The sequence below is a fragment of the Mugil cephalus genome, chromosome 10 (genome assembly GCF_022458985.1).
Source record: "Mugil cephalus isolate CIBA_MC_2020 chromosome 10, CIBA_Mcephalus_1.1, whole genome shotgun sequence".
NCBI classification, from domain to species: Eukaryota; Metazoa; Chordata; class Actinopteri; order Mugiliformes; family Mugilidae; genus Mugil; species Mugil cephalus.
The window spans coordinates 16,544,878-16,567,629 of record NC_061779.1 but is presented as its reverse complement, the minus strand read 5'-3'; the positions used below and the strand labels follow the sequence as shown (position 1 = coordinate 16,567,629).

Here is a 22,752-nt window from a genome sequence, read left to right as displayed (position 1 = left end):
TTAAGTGGACAAATTTAGGGTAGGCTACCTCCTGTAAGTGTATTTCTTGCGAAAGAGTGAAATATGCAGTGGAAGTTAAAGTGCAGCAGCTGCAAGTTGGCTCCATAATTTAATTGTAGTCTTAATATTGGCAATAAAGAGGCTTTATTCTCTTTCTTTATTCTCTTCATTTTATTTCGTGTTGGTGGAAATGACTCAGTGTTTAGTTGTGAATGGCGGTGAATCTGCCCATCTAGTCGTGGATCTTGGGATCCTTTAGTGAAGTGCTGTTTATCACAGTGAGTGCTGCTGACTGATGTGTGTAGGAAGATCCAGTCACAGCCAAGAGTCAGGGCTGTTGTGTGTGAGTGTTTTTTTGTTGTTGTTTTTTTTTCTACCAGGCGGTGAAAGGCAGTGTGTTTGCTTCCATCTAGTGGTGGAAGATCGCTGACCGTCTCCGAGTCTCCTAAAAAGGAGGCAACGAAAACATGTCATTCCATTGCACCTGCCAAGTCAAACCGAGTGACTCTCTCTGCGGCTCATGTGCTTTACAGTGGACTCCGAGTTTCTGTGTTTGTTTGTTTGTTTATTTTTATTTATTTGTTTTTTTTTTAGCTCGTAGTTAGGCTGGCTGAGCAGAGATCAGAGGCGGCGTTTATAAAGATAAATGTTGTGACATCAACAGCAACAGGTTGAGTCGCTTCTTCATTCCTTTGCCTGTAGAACAACACCACAATTGTGCCTTAAGGAAATCCGGAAGTTACCTACTGCTTTTTTGTTGTACAGTCTTCATGTCATTTGGGGAACTGTCACGCTGAAAGGTTTTTTGGATTAGTGAATGGTGGCCGAAGCTTTCATTGCAATCCGGGAAACCGCCGCTGCATTCGGTTCAGGCTCATCATGCCCACCCACAGGAGGCAGGTAGGGCATCACATTCATACATATCACCGCTGAGATTTATATCGATCCGTAATCGAGCTGATCTAAGGGCAGCTCCGACTTTAAGACATGACCGCCAATCCTGCACTTGTCAGATTCAATGGTATAGCGAGGACTCCTTCCAGTGTTACACGAAACACGCCGATGTACTGATTTACAAATCAACATGTCAAGCATTTTCTTCTGAGATAGCGTTGAACGGAGTATTTCCACAGGTTGTGTTTCATGGTGTCCCACTTAGACTACGTGTAACAGTAGACTATTAGTGAATGGCATGGACTGGCATAATGTGGCGAGCATACCAGGCAGTGCTGTCTGATTAGATGAACCCTCTTCACAGAGTCCACAAGTGTGAGTCAGGATCATCAGTGGTTTCACTGACACACCTCAAGGTTATAGTTAGACGGGATTCCTTTGTCCTTTTACGAGCTTTTTATCTTTTATCAGATGGCTTATGCAATCTAATGGCCTGTTATGATAAAATAATTGTCATTCAGCTCTCAAAACAATCATTAATTTGTGATGTACGTTTAATATAGAGGCAACACATAACCTTTGTCATGATTTTTTGTGATTAAGCCCAGCATTGAAATGCTGGAAATGATGGGAGTGGTAAAAGAAAATGGAAACGAGAATGGAAATGAGACGTCCGTCCCTCCTGTGGTGAGATCATTTAATGTGCCCACTTTAAGGCTGTGCTGATTACATCTTAATTCACAGGTTGTCAGCCATGTCTAAAAGTTTGACTGTGACATATCATTTTTTGTCAAAAAGCACACTCCGCTGTCATACGACTATGTCCTGGTGGCCAAAACAATTGAAGACCAGGAGAAAGAGGCTTACCAGAAGCAAGTTGAATTCATTGACGCACTGAAACAAAAGGACTTTAAAATTACAGTAAGTTTTAAATAATAAACAACAGCAACACAACGCACTTCTTGTTTTTATAGGTGATACCTTTCACCATGTCCTGTCAGTTCATTGTGATTCATTAAGAATTCATTCATTTGCCTTTATTTATTGCTGTTAGAGAATAAGAGACGATAATCTCGTCTTTTATGGGATCCAGGCGCCCAAGGAAATATTTGAGAAGTACAGGTATCTCCTGAAAGTGTCTGATGCGTGTAACTGGAGCGCCGACCAGAACGTGTTATTTCTAAGTACCAGGTAAACTACGCAACTGCAGCTATTTCTGCCATTCCTCAGATGATATTTTAAGGATTGTTTGTTTGTTGACGTGCAGCACAGGATTTTATCGTTACAAAATAACTTCTCATGCCAGTTAGCTTTAGCCTTTACATTCAGGTGGTAGAGTGTCTTCTTTAAAAAAAAACATGTGACTTGCTAAATAAATCTTAGACTGTGTACTCTACATGAATGGGATGTTCCACATGATCTCCGAACAAAGGATTAATAAAAACAAATGACAGGTGTAATGATGTGTCATTGCCATTTGCAGCAAGATCAACTTCACACGTAACGCATGTCTGTGTTTCAGGATAAGGATCGTGCACTTTATCTTAAATCACACCCCCATCAAATCAGGAGGTGAGACAAAAATATTTGAAATTCGTCTCTTTTAACTGGACAACACATTTTCACACTACTTGTCTTTATCACAGAGGACCTGCGGGATCTCATGAAGACAAAAGTTTTCGAGACTCGATTCTGTTTACATGAGGTAAAATTCTTTAAAATGTTTTTTTAAACACTGCCTTTAAAGCCTTGTCCTTGTACATTAGGTGTAATCTCAAACTATTCCAGGTGGGATATTGTCCCCTTATTAGGTATACACAGGAGCTTTGGTTTCTGTTAGCTTTTTTTTTTAGAAATAGTTTAAATTAAAAGCAAAAGTATTCCTTGTAGGAATCTGACACCAACATTCCCGACGTGAATGAGCGGATAAATCAGTATCTGCTTTTGTTTTCACAATGTGGATCCACAGATTCTTACACTAAAAATAGTGACACTTCTATTATCTTTGCTTTTCACATGGTTGCCTAAGTGGTTTTGTTTTTACAGTTACAGTTAAATGAAACTGAAGCTGTTGTCTCCTTAAGTGATATATGGGTGCCAAAAAAGTATTAGTGTTTGTTTACAGATACATTTCAGTCATATTAATGCGGTGAGTCATGCAGTGCTTAGAGACAGCGGGTATCTGTGTGAACATACTCTGACACATATGTGAATATACTGTGTTGCATGTATGTTCTTCGGCTTTATTTACAAGCACGTGTACGCTGAATTAAGGGCCCTGAATATTTGAATGTGAATGGATTTTGAACCGTGTTATTATGATACGAGGGAGCATTGATTTTTTGATGCTCTCAGTTGCATGAATCAACAATCACAATACGTTAAAAGGCCATTGGATTGTATGTTTACACTGTAAGCTTCTGTACTGTGAAACTACATGCTGTTTGAGCCGGTTGGTACAATGCTCTTCTTTGTATTGATGGTTTCCTTTGATTTTGCGTGCTTCTGCTTTCAGAAAAAGAGACAGAAAGAACTGAAGGAGAGTTGGGCACGATGGACAGCCTGTCTCCAAGGGCAACCCATAACTGCTGTCAGGTTTGGACTGCAACACAACAGCCTATTCATTATCTCGCTTTTTGTACAGTTGCAGTTATGGCAGCTTTATTGTTTCTGTATCAAGATGGCCAAAAACATGTCGCTAACATGATTGTTAGTGACATGTTTGTTTGGATGCATTGTTTAGAACGATGTGCAGTACTTAACGCAGGTCAGAGGTGGAGGAGAGTGGAGTGGTCTTTTGTTACTATGTTCACGGGTACAGTACCGAGAGCACAGTGCAAACATGCATCATCCTTCAAACAAAAAGTGGTGTTTACATCATGTCATTTGATACATTAACTGGGTATGTTTCATTATTAGATACAGACCAACTGCTTTTTGAAGCCTTGAAACATTTGGTCAATCATAAGACTACTGTGACGAGATATTAGTCCAGTAGCTGTTGCCCTCAGCAGTGTAATTATTCTAAATACCACCAGGCCAGAACCCATGCTTATAAAATAAGACTCCATCTCAAGTCTACAGCCATTTACTGCTAGATCTCTGCAGCTAAGTGAGGCTTGGCTGCATGGCAACGCTTTCTGCTAAAAGCACGCTCATATAGCTACAGTGACAAGGTTAACATGCGAGTGGGAACTGTTTATCAAAGCAGGCCAGGGAGATGGAATCGCCCTCGACAACAATAGCACTCATGAAGGAAGTACAAAGATTTACAGCCTAGCTGTAGAAATATTTCTCTCTGACCTAAAATCATCTGCCGCATGCTACGCTGCTACGCCTTGAACAGCATGATGAAATGAATCCACACATTTCTCAAAAATCAAGCATATACTTTGACAGTTGTGCATAAAAATCAGTGAGAAATATCACATGGGAAAATCATATGAGCCGTGTTTAAAATTGTGCATATACTGCACTATGTTTTCCTGTGGCTATAATGCATAACCCTCACACTGAATGTGATTATCGTCTCCTCACCACGTTTTTTTCGTTCTCATGTCAGGAACTACTTTGGGGAGAAGGTGGCTTTGTACTTTCTGTGGTTGGGCTGGTACACATATCTCCTCCTGCCTCCAGCTATCATAGGGACCATCGTCTTCCTCTATGGCCTTGTCTTCTTCAGCTCCTCACCACTCATGTAGGTTTTTTTTCACCAACTCCTGTCAGTACTTGGGTCACAACAAAGCATTTACTCTATAATAATAGCTGAACTTACTGTGTTGCAGAAAAGAGGTTTGTGAAGCCGACACAATCATGTGTCCACTTTGTGAGGGCTGTAGTGTGTGGCAGCTCTCAGACACCTGCATGTACGCCAAGGTTCGTTCACGCGTTTGCTGTTAAACCTCAACGGTCAGATTGTCTGCTCAGTGCTCACTGCCCGTCTCTTTCCGTCTACAGGTGAGCCAGCTGTTTGACAACAATGGCACAGTTTTTTTTGCGATGTTCATGGCAGTGTGGGGTGAGTTTGTCAGTATTTAGGTCCATATTTAAGATTTATCCGAGTCATACTTCGCAGCCATTAAACCCAATAATTTATTCACTGAAAATCAGGGCGCAGAACGCTTCTGCTCTAATTCTCCATTTCCTAAACATTTCTGGCTATACAGCACACCTCATGTGAACAAGTCCTTTATCCGCCTCAGATTTATTTGATCTAGCTGCCAATTCTTATTAGTACTGAGATGTACATTGCCAAGGAGATGCCACATCACTGAAGGAACCTACTCCTCCTGGCTACTCGCGTCTTAATCAGCCCAGGCCATCTGTCCGTGGGGGTGGTCAAGAAACCATCTATAAGAACATATAAAGGCATTTTTACTGCCTTATTCGGCTAATTCAGCTTATTCAGCAATCTCTTTTCTCAAAGCACACTCATACCGTTTGCTGAAAATGGGATAGCAGCAGCAGAAAGTTCCTTGAGCAAAATCACTGACAAGAATAGCTCACTGGGAGCAACGCTTCCAATGAAGCATGAATTATGTGAATTGTTGAGAAATGTGAGGAAGTGTGACAGGAAGTGGGGGTAAAGGAGAAAGAGAAAGCATCAGTGTCAGAGAAGTGGAGAATTTTGATTGAATGGAATTACCCCTATGCGGTCGGGTCAAGGTTTGAGTAAGACAGTTTTCTTCTGTCTATGAAATTTAACTTCCAAAGTATTGTCAGACTTGTCTTACTTCCCCCCAAAACAACCCTTAATGTCAGTGTGGCTTCAAGTTTAAGATGTTTCAATACTGTGACCAGTGTTCTTTACTGTTTGAGTAAAGATCAAATGAAGATAAATGCTTTTTTTTAACCCAAGATGAAAAACATGTTAACATGTTCACACTTTCAATGAAAGATAAAATCAAAGCGAATGCAAATATAAAATATCCTAAAAGTGGTAAATGTCGTCTAATGTCCACTGTTCTGGTCTTAAAACTATATAGATACTAGTTTGCCCATATTTGCTCACAGAAAAGACTTTATCACTTCACGTACTTTTTTAATTTTTTTATTTACAGCAACACTGTTTTTGGCGTTCTGGAAGAGACACCGGGCTTCCTATGTGTGCGAATGGAAGGTATCTGATTGGTGTGAGGACGAGGTACGATCAGTTTTCCACATTGCGACCTATTTAATCATACCCAGGCAGTGTTTATGGGTTTTTATTGCTGTTTTTGTGGGCTTTTATTTTTATTTTCAATTACATTACAGGAGGAACTGATCCTGGAAATTGTGAACAACTCCGACTGTCATCCAAAACCGTTTAACCACTCCTATCTGCGCAGCACTCTGGTTTTGATCTGTGTCATAGTTATGGTAGGAAGCCTGTCATTCATCCACGTTTCACCTGAATGTATTTGGGCCTGTAACATTCTTCTACTTTTTACTAAAAACAAATTTATACCAGAATAATTCTGTTTCACAGTTTTTATGGACTAAACTGTGTGCTGCACATAATTATTCAGCAACAATGTCACAGATGATATATAAAAAAGCACTTTTCCGTGCACTTTTATATTAAACTATTGTTGTTTTTGCTGATGCACTGACAATCACTTATATTTGGGCTGGTGAGTGTGAACTAGTCAAGGAGCATATATACTGTCGGGTTAAAATATGAAAGCATGCAGGTGAAATTTAGAATTAAGAGCTCATAAAAGAAGGATTTAATAAATTAATCTTTTTTGTGTTTCCACAGATACTGATCATCATTGGCTTGACACATGCCTTGGTTGTCTTCAGGGTTTTCATGGCAGGGATTTTGGCCAAGAAGTTGTCTGATAGTGCGTCACGGACGCTCCTGAGTAGCCAGTCCAATCCCGCAGCAATGGTGCTGGGAGCTGTCTTCCATTACCTCATCATCACCGTCATGACACGGGTACACGGGTCTCTGAGACTCTTTCTCTTGTCCTGTTAGTGTTACTCCCTGTGACTGTGATCAAATATTTTTCTTTGCAGGTCAACAGGATTGTTGCCTTGAAGCTCTGTGGATTAGGTATGTTTAATGTATCTGCTCTTGTTACTTTTGGTCTCATATGTACATGGTCAGGTTGGATGGTGTAAGTAACGAGACAGGAAAAAGTAACAGATAAATCAGGCTAATAAACTGAAGAAGGCTGGAGCAGGGGATCAGACAGGAAGTAAGTCAGACAGACGGGGCAGGCAGGTCAGTCACAGTCAAGAGAGACTGAAATCTGTCTTTGATTGGCCTAAAACCAGCATTACAGAAACAAACTGTCTGAAATTCACTATGACTCACCAGCGTCTCTTTGACAGCTGCGTTTTTGAGCCACTTCAGCACACTTTCCGGAAACTAGGACATTCTTTGGAGAATAACCCGTCTGCTTATTAGCAAGTTGGCAATGGCATACATAGGCTACGTCTTAATGACACTGGTGCAATCACTGAGTTCATGTGCAGACAACAGGCTTCAGGGCTTAGGGTGGACATTGGAACTGGGACTTATGAGGAGTTGTAAATGAGCAGTTGTAAACATAGGTGATAGAGGTGTCGGGTGATATTCAGAGGACGTGTGACGTGACAAGATGAAACTGTTCCAGTTCCTTAGTGCTTGAGTGGAAAGGCCACTAGGCGACCTTTTGGTTTACTGGACATGTGTCACTTTTTGCCCTTGAGGTTTATTCATTTCAAAACTGACTGTTGGGGATTTCCAGTTTTTTTTTTTTTAAGCTCACATGCAGGTGGTTACTTACTTGAAACTAACATTTCTAAATGTACTTTATCAGCCAGTAACTCACATAACTCACAGCTCAGCTACTTTGACCAGTTAATTTAACATGCACACAAAACTCTCAGACTGCTCCCCAGGCACCTTGCATGGCTACCCACTGTGTGCTAAGTGTGCTATCGTATGTGTGTTCATACACTATACTATATATACATGGCATATAATGGCTTGGTTTGAACTGAACTGATTTGTGGATTCAGTATAGTCCCTAAGCACATCAAACCTACTTGATACTAATGCCCTGGAACTGGCACACTATTACGTACTGTGTCAGCTGTCCAGACAAGATACATGGATTTTCTGATTAATTAGAACAGAGGTAATAACATAATCAAGAAAAATAGAAGATGTACCGACCAGGCAACATTAAAATCACTGACAGGAGAAGAGGATAACATCGAACATCCTGGGACAAACTTTTGGACCTGGCATTCATGTGGTTGCCACCTAGACCAGACCAGCCACCCCCACTCCATAGCAATGACACCCCTTGATGGCAGCAGTCATCTCCAGGAGGATAAAAACTGACACAGACAAAAAAAAACATGAAAAACAGCACAAGGTGTTGACCTGGTCACCAAATTAACCAGATCCCAAATGAATTACATGATTACGTGAATTCATGCTGAAACACACTCTCGTCCTTATCAGAGAAAACGAGGACATTTGCTGCCACAGAGAAGAGTTTCACAGTCAAGATGTTCACCTTCCAGTTCTTCACCTATTTCTCCTCCCTCTTCTATGTGGCTTTCTTTCTTGGCAGGTAAGATTTTGTGGAAAAACGTCTGATGCAAAATACCGGCTGTTCAAAAGTATCAATGCTACTCTCCTGTCTTCATTAATTTGCCTGAAACCTGGTTTGTCTGATCAATAACCGTTTGTTTCTGTGACAGGATAAATGGCCATCCCGGTAACTATGTCCGGATTGCAGGGGAATATAGGCTTGAGGAAGTGAGCAAACATGGACTTGTATTCCACTTTTTTCACGTACATTTTGTTGAAATGAACTATCTCACTGAACATCATTCTGTTTTGTGCAGTGTCACCCTAGCGGATGCCTCACGGACCTGTTCATCCAAATGGCTATCATTATGATACTAAAGCAAACCATCAACAACGTCCTGGAGCTCGCTGTCCCGTAAGGAGAAATTAGCTTTGTGATTATACAATGTATGGTCCATTTTTTTAAGCCTTTGGTATAGGCTGATTCAAACTGTGTGCTGTCGTCGTCAGGTGGTTCTCCATGTTTTTGAAGAAGAGAAGAGGCAAGAAGCTAGAGAGGAAATGTGCCCACTGCTATCTGAAAGATGAATCCGAGGACAAAAAGGTGTCGGAACTGTGTGAAAACTGCAAGCTTCGTGTCTGGCACAGAAACTACGAGCTCAACGATGTCAACTCATTCAGCCTGTTCACTGAGTTTCTGGAGATGGGTATGTACAATAATTTAACAGCAATGTACACACTAAAAGAAAATTTCTGTCGGTTAATATCGTCCTACCTCTGTCCTCAGTGATCCAGTTCAGCTTTACCACCATATTTGTGGCAGCATTTCCTCTTGCTCCTCTGCTGGCCTTGATTAATAATATCATTGAGATACGCTTGGACGCCATTAAAATGTTGACTCTGGAGCGCAGAATGGTCCCCAAGAAGACCAATGATATCGGTGAGGGTTGGTGTGGTTAATCGTTATCGTGGCACTGTGATGCCATTTGGTCCCGTTTGCATGTTTACCCTTCACATGGCTTTTTGTTTCTCCTCAGGCGTGTGGATGGAGATTTTGGAGGTCATTGGCGTCTTAGCAGTCATTGCAAATGGGCTGGTCATAGGCATATCCTCGGACTTCGTCCCCCGACTGGTGTACCGCTATTACTACGGTCCATGCGCTAACGCCACAGGGACGGACATTGAGTGAGGACGTGCATTCCTGTGGAAATTGTTAATTTATTTATTTTCGTCTTGCTCCGTTTATCGGCCTCTTTAAATAAAGTTGTCTCATCTTCTAGCTGCATGGCTGGCTACATCAACAACACTCTCTCCATCACACGGATAGATGTCAATAACAGCATTTTTTCAGCTAAACAGATGACAACTCGCACTGGCTTACAAGTCAGTCAATGCAGGTCTGATCTTTTTTAATCATGCATATTTTTTCTTCTGTTGTATAATCTGTCATTTCATTTGAATGACTGCAACAGTCTTAAGGGCTAAGTGTAGTTATTGATTGCAGTGCATTACTTTATCTGTTATTATACTCGTAGTAGTGATTAACTATGAGTTTCTGGTCTTTTCCTCTTCCCAGCTATAAAGACTACAGGAGCAGTGAGGACTACAGCTTGACCCCACAGTTCTGGCTCATTTTAGCTGTGCGCTTTGCATTTGTCATCCTCTTCGAGGTAAGCCGAGGTTTTTTTTTGTTTTTTTGTTTTTGTTTTTTTTACAACTTGACAGATAAAGACCCCACAGTCATACACTTCCTTGAGCAGGAAAGGAAGCATCCACCACAACTCTGAAACGTCACAATGCCTTTGTCTATTTTGAAACTCAGCCCGTGAGAGTTATGTACTGAGCTGCAACAAAGGCAATGTGTGGAAATGGAACCGGTCCATATTTTCAGAGAGAGGAACAGATTACATTCCTAATATTGTCCACTCTGCTTGCAGCACGTCGTCGTCATATGTAAATTTGTTGCAGCCTGGTTTGTGCCAAACGCTCCCTTGGAAGTGAAGAATGACAGACTCACTGATAAACTGAACAGACTAAAACAGGAGCTCAGGTGAGTCTAAAATAACATGCGATTAGATTAAGCTAATTACATATCATGCGCATCTTGTTGTACTGTACTACTGGGTACTTGACTTGTTTTTATTTTGTGCATCTGGCATCCTGCATTTTACATACACACGTCCACCCCATTCCTGTAAACGTGACGTCTTGTCTTGATGGAATTACTACTAATGCACCTTATACTTAGACTCACGGAAGAAGGTTTGGCTTTAGTGGATGGTTTGACTGTAAATCCATTAGTGACTGTGGGCTGTGATTATTTCAGAAACCACTTAAGATTTCTTTCAGTTTCGCCACAAAGCATTGGACTCAGGGATGAAGTGATTAGACTTTGATGACCTCTCAAAACACGTTTTTTTCACACAAATGTCTGTTGTGAAAGTAAAAGTATAAAATAATGAAGTGAAAGGTCAACTTCACTATGATTACACGACGTTCTGTGAAAACATTTTTATTCAAGTACTTAGAAGCACCTTCACTACATATGAGCCTGGACCAACGTGAAATTTGACCGGTGGAGGCATAAAAAGAGGAGGCGGCATTTCATGTTCTTTTTTTAAAGTTAAACTTTGCCCTTATTGCCAGTTTTACCACGCCAAAGACAAAGGTCCCCCCGCCTGTTAAAGTAATCTCAAGACAAAAACATAGCAAAGCTTCTTTATATTTGCTTGCTCTCTGAAAAATCTGAGCGAAATCCTGATAGCCTTCACTGCATTAGAGCAGTTCCACATCATTGTTATTTGACTTGGATTCACAGATAAGTCACGCGTCGTATGAGACGTAAGAAATGTCCGTTTAGTTTTGGTTTCACAGCACATGTTTACTCTTATTTCTTCACAAGGCGCCACTTCATAAGCGTTTGCATGTGACTCTTCTTGAGATATATACATTAAAGAAAAATAAAAAAGGATTCCTCGCAGACTTAATGGTACTTTAATATGAAATGTTCATTTGATGAGTCATAACTACAAACGTTATTATTTCTTGCAGGTCGTTTCAGAGCACTCGGTCGCCTTAATGGGACACATTTTACCCTGAGAACCTGAACCCAGTGTTGCCTTGTGCATTAAAGTGTCCAGACTCACGGCGCTGGGTCAACTTCAAGGCTATTAATCATCTGTCTGAACCATTCAGATGGTCCCCTTTTATTGTTTTCGCAGTCAGGTGAAAAGTGTAAGCTATCTGGATTCTCATCCATAAAAAGGACTTTGAGGAGAAGCTGTGTTTTTCTTGGACTAAACCACTGTACAGTAACTGATATTGTTGATCACAAATTTCATGAGATTATTCCCATTCTATATTAAGAATGCACTCAAAGCTTGGTGTTGGGTCTCTATATTTGTCGGCCATATGTGAGTGTTTTACCGAAAGCCTAAAGGTAATTCATACTTAAACTGCAAATAGAATTTTAATTGTGTTACGACTTTGCCTTACATTGTTAAAAAAAAAGTGCTGTGATGATTGTTGCTTTATTGCAGACAGAATTTGATCGGACAAGAATGTTTTGCATTTTAATATTTTATATTGTTGAATAAATGAGGGAACTTTTCTCCTCATGAAACATGTTCTGTTATTACACTAGTAGTTACATCATTGATGTGTTTTGGTTTGTAGATTGGACCGAGTAACCTAATGCCCTAATTGGGGTTTTGTTCAAATATCTTTAAATAGTATTTTTCTTTAAAAAATATTTCAATAAAACTTTTCCATCGTAGCCTACTTCTGGACGATAAAGACTGTTAACTATAATTACTAACAATGGTTAGGCTATTAATATTTAACCATTAGTAATAGATGATGATAAAACCCCTTGTTTATGACTTCAGTTATGAAATATGCACAACTGTAACATAATCAGTGAGACACAAACAGACAAAAACAGACAAAAGTCAAAAAACATGACTATCTATGATTACTATGATTACTACTATGATTTCTAGCATCATTGTTAATAAAGTTTAGTTGTATTAATTTAAAAAATAGTGGTGGTAGTAGTCATATGTTTTATTTTATTTATTTAATTTATTTTAGAATCTGAGGCTATTGGAACCAACTGAACTTTGAGTAGCTATTTTATATATATAAAAAAAATAATAATAATATAATAATAATATTTTTTTGAATTTGTTAAAACCCCAGCTTCATTTCTCTCTCTCTCTCTCTGTTTAAAAAAAATAAATAAATATATATATATATATATTATATATATATATATATATATATATATATATATATATATATATATATATATATATATATATATATATATATAAGCCTGGATGTAAAAATGGAAAATGTGAGTTCAAGGGACCTAATTTCTTGACCTACATCTGAGTTCTCCTGCCCTATGGCGTAGAGTCAACAATCTCGTACGGTAAGTTTCGCTGCAGGTACTAAAAAAAAAAAAAAAAAAAAAAGCCGGTGCGAACGTCACGTGACCGCGGCCAGCCAATCGCAGGGGGAGTTTCAGGTTTCTCCAGGTGAAGTCAGTGGTTCAACCTGAAGTCTGACGTCTGCTTACTCGTCTTTACGACTCTCTTTGTAACTGAAACTATATTAAACTAACACGTAGTCTTACATTTAGTGATGTAGGTAAAAAAAAAAAAATTAAAAAAAGACGCGTTGACTCGACTCGTTTCTCACCTGAGGGAAGAGGAAGAGGGAAGCTGCGGCTCATGGCTGTGATTTTATTTTCCTTCATACTGGTGTGCTTCGGTTTGTGGGACACCACTTCACTCGCAGTAGGTAAGGATATATACCCTATAGAAAAGTGTTTAGTTTAATTTGCTCACACAGCCCGCCGTTAATCGTTTTGGGGAATTGTAGTTTTAAGTACTTACAAACCGTGTGAGGCATTTAGACCTATTTTTCCATGAAATAACAATTGTCGGACATTGAGTTTGCGGGATGCTGAATGGGTAAACACCGGGTCATTGCACATGTGAACAGTGTGTGGAGGGTCACACAGTCACATGCTGTTACCTGGCAACAGGACCGGACCTGGACTTCGGACCCGGATGTTCCTGTTTAAGGAACTGTTGGGGGGGAATAAAACTTAAATAAAGTGAAACTCCAAGAGGAACTTTAGACGGAATATTTGCTTTTGTCTGAACTGGTTTTGGCCACAGGCACGAGGAGCGCATGCGCCCAGTTTCTTGTAGAACTGGTCAGGATTAAATGGCGTCTGTCATTGGTTAGTGTGTTAGTTATTAACTGCTCCCCGGCAGAATATGAGTGAAATGTGATAGATTTATTAGGGCAGTGTTGTTTACATTGATTATGTTCTCAACAAGTCCGTGTTTGTTTTTTGTTTGTTTGTTTTTCATATGTCAGCTAAACCAGTTTGCTGAGAAGGGAGTAGGGCCAAAGAGTAAACAACCTCATATTTATCTCCCATGAAACACTGTCTCGTTTTACAAAAACTAAAGCTGAACACAGACTCGTGTGGCTCTAGCTCCAGAGAGAGTGCACAAACCCTTAGGATACGCAAATTTTATGCAAAGGGTTTAGATTTGATCACACACACTACCTGGCACAGGGACGGGTCACATTAAAATGAACATACATTACATAATAATATTATTATTATAGCATTCATTCTTTTATAAATTAATTTCTTTCATGCAGTCACATGGCACCACTAATTATTTTTTTTGTTCCTTTGTAATGTCTGGTCTCATGTTACCTTACATAACAACTAATCTGCTGACTTCTATACTTTAAATATCCAAACAAAAAGGCTCAAACAAAGGCACTTGTTAAGTTTTCTTGAAGACCTTTCACCACTCGTCCAGGCAGCTAGAGTTTCCCAGCCTCAGCTTGGATAACAATGGGTATTACACCTGTATGCAACAGGGCAATGCCATTGCCTCCGTCACTGTGCTTCTCGTAGTGAAAATTAAGTTGACATTTCCATGTGTAAGTGTAATGATGTCACCTCAGACCTGATGCTATAATCGTGTGCCCTTCCCAGGAAGCTGTTATTTGTCCCTATGGAAATGTATGAGTTTTTCTGAGGGGGGTTGAAAGAGTTAGTTCAACAGATACACCTGCAAGGATGCATTTTGTTTTAGCATGCCTTCCCGGTAGCAGTCTCCGGCACTACTTGGCAGGGCACATGAAGGCCTCTATTGTGTGGTGACCTTGCAGTGAACACTGATAACAGTGGTATGTCTTTGCACAGAGTCTCTGTGCTCTGAAGCGCCAGAATTTAAACCAAATGAGGGTCCGATCCAACTCTGGGGGAGTGTGGGATCCAGTGCGACGCTGAACTGCACCGTTCTCCTCCGCCTGGACCCATTAGAGGAGCCATGTGACACCACGCTGCAGTGGAGTAAAGCCGGACTGCCCCTCACCAACCACACACTTTACTCGCTGAACACATCATCGTGGTAATTTAACTCTCTGTTATCATGTTTACCTCCATCAGTGTTTGCTGAGATGATGATGATGATCAAGTCTTCTGTCCTCAGGTCTCCTGGTAAAGGTCAGCTGATGGTGAACAGTCTGTTAGTGATCACCATCAGAGAGGCAGAGGATTTTGGGCTCTACAGCTGCACAGTGAGGAATGTTTCCTCCGAGTTCAGCCTGCAGAACTCAAGTAAGACAAGTTGGCATGCATGGTGGGACTTTAATGCTATGTCCTTTGTCTTGTATTGTAGTCTTGAAATATTTTGGATTTTGAATATTGAGATCCTCAGTTAATTTTTTCACACAGAGCACTTCACAAATGAATATATAGGATAGAAAAATATAACAGAATTTTCCAGAAAACCTTTTAAAATGCTTTATTTATTTATTTATTTTTTTATCCTTATTTATTTTTTGTGTTTCCATGTATGTGTTCAGACAGCCCCAACCACACAGCCCCCGTTATTGCAGCCATCATCCTCCTTCTCCTCTTGGGTGTATGTGCTGTTGTGTACGTCAGGTGTCACCTGAACATCAAACTCTGGTACAAGAACTCTTACGGAGAGTATGAACATAATGGTGAGAATCACACTGAACTAACACAAGGCTGCTATACTGCTGTAGGAGTTAAAAGTATTCACCCCATCTGTGTGCGTTGTGTGGTTTTGCTTCTCTTTATCCTCAGATGGGAAATTATACGATGCCTATATCTCCTTCGTAAACAATGACTACGACAGGAAGTTTGTCAACTTTATTCTCAAGCCCCACCTGGAAAATAAAAATGGGTGCAAGGTGCACCTCAATGACAACGATATCCTTCCAGGCGCCGGTAAGGTCACATTCTTCCACTTGATTGCAAGAATGTTTGATTGATAGCCTGATGTAGTATTAGGGATAAACTTCCATGAATCATTTTCCTGTCTTGCGTCTTTCTACGCATTCATGTTGTATTTGTGACCATTTCTGCTGCTATCTACAATCACTTACTCTTTTAATCTCTGTAATGCATCAACAATATTTTGTTTTCCCAGAACCTTCTGCAGAGCTCTTAATGAACGTGAGTCGCTCTCGTCGTCTCATCGTGTTGCTCTCTCATGCTTACCTTGAACAGGACTGGTGCTCCAATAACTTCAGGTCAGACTCACACAGAAAAAACAAATTGAGAAGCCGCTGTAGAAACAGAACAGTGCAAACAGACCTTTATATGTCAAATAAAACTGAGTAAACAGTGATCGCGTCGTTATGGAGATGTACCACTGGGGGTCACTGTTGCTGCTGTATAAGCTCATTGTGAGCTGTGGCCTCCATCTGGAGTCAGTGGGTAAAGTACCTGACATGGATGCACACTGCTCCAAGTGTGGTTACTTGGATGGGTTAAATGCAGAGGACTACATTTTTGTAGGTTATGATATATGCAATTTAAATGGTAAATAAAGCTGATTTGATTTGTTTTTATTGTAGTGTCTCTGTCTGATCTTGTCGCTGCGTGCATTTGCAGGCAGGGCCTTCTGCACTTGTTGGAGCTGTGTCCGAGACCCATCCTCATCATGTTGGAGGGTCAGGCCAAACGCATTAGGGCGGAGATCAAGCAGCACCTCTCTGAGCACCAGCACTCCCTCACCTTACTCACCTGGAGACACAACTCTGTGGTAAGATCCACCAGATTTCCTGTAAATCGTTGTATCTCACTTAATATGGTCTTAATGTTAGTTCAGCCAATAAACACAACAGCTAAGCCACGTTTTACTTTTACAAATACCCTGTCAGAAAGATATTAATTAAACAATACATCTATTGTGGTGTGGATCTGGGTTGCCTTAACGGGTGGGTGTGACTTGTCGTAAGAATTCAAATGATGCTAAATTCTGAAGAATCTTGGAGAATGTTAGTATGTGACTTCACATTTCTCAAACAGTGAAAAGTGTTTTAAAACCAGTCAGGAAGGCTCGGACAAAAGAGTAAACAGAAATCCACCAATGAAATGATTTCTTGGGAGGGTGTTAAAAATATATATATATATTTGACAGCAATCACACGATATGCTGACTCAGACCGTGGCAAAACCTGAATGGTTAAGATGGAAACAAAGAAGAAGAGAGAGCGTTATGAATGTCTGGTGATTGGCTGAACTTACCCTAAGATTAATTTCAAAAGGAAGAGATCATTTAATGAGGTAACTTTGCAAAATTTTTGGAAATTAAATATTTTTGTGGTTGTACTAGTGAGCAGCAGCATTGTAGAGAAAAGTTTCAGATTAAGGCAGGTGACCCAGGATCAGAGTCTGTGGCATCTAGATTTTGGTGGTGGTGGAGCTGATAGGCTGATGGAGACTTTGGTTGAGAACCAGGATGAGTCTGAGCTGGGCAAAGAGAAATTAACATAGACCATATGAAAGGAAGAATTACATTGTGTTTAGGATGGGGACTAGGCAAGAGTAGTGATGTTAAAACTGAGGATGAAGTGACATTGTGGGAAAGTGGAAGAGGCAGAAAATAGAACACTATGAATAACCCGTCTTCACCTTATACAAAAACTGAACATGAGGGAACAGCTCTTTTCTTTCTTGCTGAACTTACATCTAATCTCCATGTTGTAATGACTTGTATTTGCTTCCCCAGACTCCTGCGTCAGTTTTCTGGAAGGAGCTAGCTTTAGCTATGCCTCGCAAAGTCATTTTCCACAGCGAGTCTGCAGGTGACCCTCAGACTGTGCTGCAGGATGACAAGGACCCCATGCTGACCCTTGACCCCGACTACCTGGACTGCCGCTCAGACACAGACCCTGCTGGAGACCTGGGTAAGAACAGCAGTCACAGACCTTGAGTGAGAACTAGTGGTGTCCGGTTCACTGTTTAATACTTTTGCATAAGTCAATAAAATGTTAAAGCTGTCATACCGTCTACAAATGACAGTAAGATGTAACTAATTGTGTTTAAATGTTTGATGTGAATACGTGTTTTATCCAGCTCTGATTCTCACATTTAATCTTTGTAGACTGTTCAATATCTTCATTACATAAGAATTCTTGACCTTTTGTACTTAACCTAGTTTGTGATTAGTTTGAACCAACATTCATTCAGCTAGTTAATCTTTTACTTCGTAGCTCACAATATGCCAGTGGCCTTTTGCATGCAGAATTTACTTAAACAGGTTTTTGATACAGTATGTAGCATAATAAGATACTAAAGAGACAAAAGAGGCGAACACTTACACTTGAACTTTTGGGAATTTTTGGATTTTTAGGAAACGCACATTAGTTTATTTACAGTAACTTAGATGAGTGGATTGATACGGCTCTTATAGACGTACCGCCAGGAGATCGATAGCTTTCATTAGTTTAGTTTAGCTGAGGGTAAAAACATGGACTGGCACATGAGGCGCATGGCCCCACCCAGAAACAGCTGTATTTTAATGCTTTGGTGGTGAAGAGCTTTAGATGTTCTTGTTTTGTTTTTGTTTTTTGACTTAGACTTAGACGAACTTTAATGATCCACGAGGGAAATTACCTTGTCACCATAACAACGTTGCACGTAAAAGTAAACAACACAAAAAAAAAACAATGTGATCGAAAAAATTACAAGTTGGCAACAACAGTGTCTGAGGTGTTTGGCTGTTGGACCAGTTGCATAGCAACAGCGGTATTGTGTCAAATAGCGTCTCCTTGTACTCGCACTTGTGAGGGAGGGATGTAAATTCAAACGGAGCATGTCCGCCTATACAGTCTGAATCTGGGCACAGATGTACTCTGGTCCTATGAACCAGATCTTCAAAGCACTTCTCATGTTCATGTTCATGTTAATTTTTTTTTTTTTTTTTTTTTTTTTTACCAGTTTCCAGTCTTTATGTTAAACTAAACTAAGGAGCTGTTGACTGTAGCTTGACATTTAATGGCCTGGCAATGGTCAATATTCTCATCTAACGTTTCTGTTTACCAAAGCATGTTCAAGATACAGTTGTATACTCAGTCTGCGCTCAGTGTGGGCTTAAAGTGCAGACTCTCAGCTGTAATTTGGTGCATCCAAATAGGAGGAAGGGTTTAGGAAGTGCAGCTCTTTAGTGTGAGCAATCATTGCGTGCCAAGGACTCTCAACAAAGTATTAAAAATTAAAAAAACATTTTGTTTATGGTAATGTTAATTTGTCCAGTTTCTTTTGAGCCCCTGTAATGGGACTATACATTAATGTGAGTAATTCCTCTGATAGGATATTTTTGTCCAACTCCTTGAATTAAACCTGAAAGTCTTCACTTCAACGGCGTCTTAGATGTTTTGTTTCATATCTGATGTGGTTGCAGAATCCAAATCATGAAGTTTGTGTCAGTGTCCACATGGACACACATGGGCCTAACTGTATGTGATAATTCGGATTTTCTGTCTTTGCTGCAGGGCTCCGCGTCCCTGTGTACAAGGCTATGGTCTGTAGAGCTCCAGTCCTTCCTGCTGAACCCATCACAGCAGCTGAGCCAAAACCTTCTGACATCGACGTGTCTGACCTGGGATCACGCAACTATGGAGCCCGCTCCGACTTCTACTGCCTGGTCACTGAGGACGATATTTGAGCCACTCTCCTCTCAACACAGTGGGATTTTTTACATTCATCTTAGTTGTGAACCTAATTGTATTCTTTGTACAGTGTTATTGAAATCAAAGTGTGCCATTTTCTCTTTCCAACCACTGTTTATTAATGTATTTTTTAATTTGTTGTTGTTGGATAAAATATTCTGATTGAAATCATCTGTGACATTAAATTAAAAAAAGTGTGTATATATACATATATATATAGTGTACATTTTGTACCGATTCCACTTCAAGAGGGTTTGTTTGGCCTCCAGCAGAGGGCAGACTGACAAGACAGGATGAGATAAGGAATGTGCTTTATAAGCAGTTTGTCTTCATTTGATAGTTGACAACACACACAACAGAAAGGCACTGAAAGTGCAGCAGACACTCATAACGTCAGACCTGAAACTCAAGTGCGTCAAACTAAAGCTGCGACACATGTGACTGAAGCTCTCACCACTCTGTACACGTGAAAACTCTGTCTTTGATGCAAATCAATATCGTGGCCAACACACTAATAAAAATACCTGGCTATTCCTCTTTGAAGTGCTGGGTAATCTCTGTCCTCATGGAGTAATGATTACCAGCAGGGTGCAGCTGGGAAGGTATGGTATTGTTCCTGTCTGAGCAGGAGCAAATATGTAAACAGGGAGTGGCCGACAGTTCCCCAAGTCAGTGTCAGCCTTTCACAGCGACAAATACTGCAGCACACACGCAGACAAGAAATGAACAGAAGGACATTTAATTTCCGAATTTGACTCTTTATTTGCTGCAATCCATCCGCTTGTATACAACATGAAAGAAAAAAAAAAGGCTTTAAACAACAACACAGAAACACAAGGTCAGCATTTACGCCACACAGCAAGAACATGTTACAATCCAAATGAGATTTTTAAAGAATCTTTTACATAAAAAATATTTGAAAGAATCACCGTATCCTCTGGTCTAATTCTGAAAGGTCAAAGACAAATTTGTTGTTCATTAACAGAAAAACAAAACAAAACAAAAAAAAACAACATATTTTATTTGGTTGCCTTTCATCCCTGCACACAAATCATTCACTACCGCAGAACAAACACTTACGAAAGACAGCATCTAATATGCTGAGGCTAAGCATCTATGAAAAAAGAAAAAAAAACACATAAGTAAATATAAAAGTCAACTGTTGAGGGAGTATTGTCCCCAAGCAAAAACCTATTTACATTCAAACTTCTGTAAGTCTCTGGTTTACATTCAAATATAACTATGCTATAATTTCAACTCCTAAACAGAAATGATCTGAAAACTACTAAGAATTACAGTATATCAAACATTTGATCTTATTATTTCTGTGTAAAAGAAAAGGTAATATTTACAACAACAACAACAACAACAAAAGGACATGTTAGTACCGCATTTGTTGCATTTAAGCTGCAAATAAGTTGTAATGGTAAGAAGGCACATGTGGTCACTCTACTGTCCCATCAACAGTTTCTAAACTGTTTTATCTAAATGCTGTGCAGAAAGGCAATCCCTGATTATTATTATATAATAAACACACATACAGTGTCCAAACAAACTGAGTAACTGGTTAAGGTGCAAAAATTTGTATCAGAGTCCATAAAAAGTCTTATAATTCTAATGATGTCCATCAAGTTTTAAAACACACAAGAAATCCCTTTTCCATTGGCATTGGATCGTCGGTCACTTGTGTGTTCAGGTCCTTATCGTGAAGTGTGGTAGATAACCGCTGAGCCTTTGCTATCTTTGAACAGTAAAACAATATCTTCTGATGGCAGAACTTGCTTCACACTACATTGTCGATGAAGTCATCTTTCCTGAACCCTTTCTGTGAAGCAAAGGAACACAGACAAAATATTAAACAACTAAGTTTTAAATACAGCATCAACACCAACACAGTCAATGTCAGAAATTTCAACCTGGACTGAACTCGGAGGTCATATTCATCGAGCCAAGAAGTTACGCAATTGCAAATACAGACTACATATTTCTGTAACATGTGCCACAACAGTTTGTAAGACAACCAGTAATGCATTATTCGTTCTGTTAGGACTTGTTGATTAGGAAATGAGCAGAACACCGCACCCTTGGGAGTGGCAAGTCGTGATCAGCACATGGCGGTAAAGCTACCTGGGCCTGCCCAAGACTAGGTGTGTGTCTGAGTGCGTGAATGTGTTGAAAGAGCGGCACTGTGTACAGTCAGGAAAGTGAGTTTTGAACAAGCGGCGCATACACAAGTATGAGGGTGTGGCATTGTGCGGAGAAAGCTTTTCCACTGAGCTATGACTTTCTGTGTGACAGTTGTTGTTTTTGCCCCATTAGGGGCCAGGACATTCTTCGAAGTGTCATGCCCTGACCTGAGAACAAATTACATCTTTTCTTGTGAAACGAATAGATGAAGTTTGGAGATGGCAAAAACAGAAACTTGAGTCTAATAAGTCATGCATTAGGCAAAGCTTTTTTTTCCTGAAACGTTTTAAGACAACCCATTTTCAAAACTGTCACTGTGTCGTACATGTGACGTATTATTGTTTTTTTCTGACTTGACTTCTTGGTTATACTTTCATCAGTAATGCAGAGCTCAAAGCTGTATCGTGATTTGTGCAGTCTCTTACCGCTAAGTACTGTTTGTGAAATTTCTTGTAATTGTACATGTTGCTGAGAACTGTCGAAGCTGCTTTTGCCGCTTTCATCTTCCCAGGGCTGGAAAAGAAAAGTTTGAACCACAGTTAACTCTTAGTACAAATAACTTGATGAGATAATCCGGTATTAAAACTACAATATTGTACTGCAGCGTGTTTGATCAGTCACAGACCTGCCAGTTGACTTCTTGATTTCCAGCAGCTTTGGCACGCCATCAAAGAACAAGATGTCCCTGGCGGCTAAGGCGCTGCAGGTCACCAGGTTGTTGAGGAAACCACAGATGTTGACCACGGTGTCAACGGTGCGCTCCTTCTCAACTCCATTGTCTGGCAACTTCTCCACGAGGGTGCCCACACTCTTTGTGGCTGAATAAATCAATAACAATATATTATATAATATATATTTTTCAAAGAAAGGACATGTCACAAATCTCCTTGCCCCAATCAGAATTTAACATTAAGATCTAAGCCCGGGGTCAACCAATTTGCAAAGCGTCCAGAAAGGGGAATTCAAGCCACATAAATTCAGATGAAAACGTTTCAAATTCAGTGCTAATAGCATGTAGGAGTGGTTCGGTTATTCAGTTGTCAGCAGGTTGCACATTATCATATTGGCCTCCAAATAATGTTATGTAGGCGTTCTTAATTTACATGCAAATGGACGGCATCTCAATA

At 40.1% G+C, this 22,752-nt stretch overlaps 3 protein-coding genes across 7 annotated transcripts in view; 2 read left to right on the top strand and 1 right to left on the bottom strand.

The window, feature by feature from the left end:
- Nucleotides 1–411: 411 nt before the first annotated feature.
- Nucleotides 412–12,033, top strand: LOC125014718 (anoctamin-9). The gene is made up of 25 exons (XM_047596033.1): nucleotides 412–670; nucleotides 766–900; nucleotides 1,498–1,581; nucleotides 1,693–1,815; nucleotides 1,949–2,085; nucleotides 2,417–2,466; nucleotides 2,541–2,599; nucleotides 3,410–3,489; nucleotides 4,457–4,591; nucleotides 4,680–4,770; nucleotides 4,852–4,912; nucleotides 5,955–6,037; nucleotides 6,148–6,252; nucleotides 6,635–6,814; nucleotides 6,895–6,931; nucleotides 8,336–8,447; nucleotides 8,578–8,635; nucleotides 8,725–8,822; nucleotides 8,918–9,114; nucleotides 9,195–9,347; nucleotides 9,445–9,592; nucleotides 9,688–9,804; nucleotides 9,984–10,077; nucleotides 10,345–10,457; nucleotides 11,459–12,033. The coding sequence occupies exons 2-25, from the start codon at nucleotides 880–882 to the stop codon at nucleotides 11,484–11,486; spliced, it is 2,364 nt and encodes a 787-aa protein (XP_047451989.1). The 5' UTR covers nucleotides 412–670; nucleotides 766–879; the 3' UTR covers nucleotides 11,487–12,033.
- Nucleotides 12,034–12,912: 879 nt separating this feature from the next.
- sigirr (single immunoglobulin and toll-interleukin 1 receptor (TIR) domain) lies at nucleotides 12,913–20,438 on the top strand. 2 transcript variants are annotated; one of them, XM_047596055.1, is made up of 9 exons: nucleotides 12,913–13,213; nucleotides 14,652–14,859; nucleotides 14,941–15,068; nucleotides 15,317–15,457; nucleotides 15,564–15,707; nucleotides 15,910–16,012; nucleotides 16,377–16,527; nucleotides 17,497–17,674; nucleotides 19,262–20,438. In XM_047596055.1, exons 1-9 carry the CDS (start codon nucleotides 13,144–13,146, stop codon nucleotides 19,432–19,434), a joined length of 1,296 nt encoding a protein of 431 aa, XP_047452011.1. In that variant the 5' UTR covers nucleotides 12,913–13,143; the 3' UTR covers nucleotides 19,435–20,438. The 2 variants fall into 2 exon arrangements, with proteins under 2 accessions (XP_047452011.1, XP_047452012.1); XM_047596056.1 differs by lacking the exon at nucleotides 12,913–13,213 and adding an exon at nucleotides 13,528–13,661.
- Nucleotides 20,176–22,752, bottom strand: part of pkp3a (plakophilin 3a) — a 14,632-nt gene continuing 12,055 nt past the window's right edge. For all 4 annotated transcript variants that reach the window (XM_047596032.1, XM_047596028.1, XM_047596031.1 and 1 more), the window contains 3 exons: nucleotides 22,251–22,443; nucleotides 22,051–22,138; nucleotides 20,176–21,263 (listed from right to left, as the gene is read on the bottom strand). In XM_047596032.1, coding sequence (XP_047451988.1) covers nucleotides 21,222–21,263; nucleotides 22,051–22,138; nucleotides 22,251–22,443 — 323 coding nt within the window. In that variant the 3' untranslated portion in view covers nucleotides 20,176–21,221. The remainder of the gene's footprint in view (nucleotides 21,264–22,050; nucleotides 22,139–22,250; nucleotides 22,444–22,752) is intronic.

What these genes read in the sequence shown, in the direction of transcription:
- sigirr (XM_047596055.1), top strand. Translation starts at nt 13,144, where the DNA reads ATGGCTGTGATTTTATTTTCCTTCATACTGGTGTGCTTCGGTTTGTGG. An exon ending in TGGTGCTCCAATAACTTCAG is followed by an intron (nt 16,013 to 16,376) that starts GTCAGACTCACA and finishes GTGCATTTGCAG; the next exon opens with GCAGGGCCTTCTGCACTTGT. An exon ending in AGACCCTGCTGGAGACCTGG is followed by an intron (nt 17,675 to 19,261) that starts GTAAGAACAGCA and finishes TCTTTGCTGCAG; the next exon opens with GGCTCCGCGTCCCTGTGTAC.
- LOC125014718 (XM_047596033.1), top strand. Translation starts at nt 880, where the DNA reads ATGCCCACCCACAGGAGGCAG. An exon ending in CACTGAGTTTCTGGAGATGG is followed by an intron (nt 9,115 to 9,194) that starts GTATGTACAATA and finishes CTCTGTCCTCAG; the next exon opens with TGATCCAGTTCAGCTTTACC. An exon ending in TTACAAGTCAGTCAATGCAG is followed by an intron (nt 9,805 to 9,983) that starts GTCTGATCTTTT and finishes TCCTCTTCCCAG; the next exon opens with CTATAAAGACTACAGGAGCA.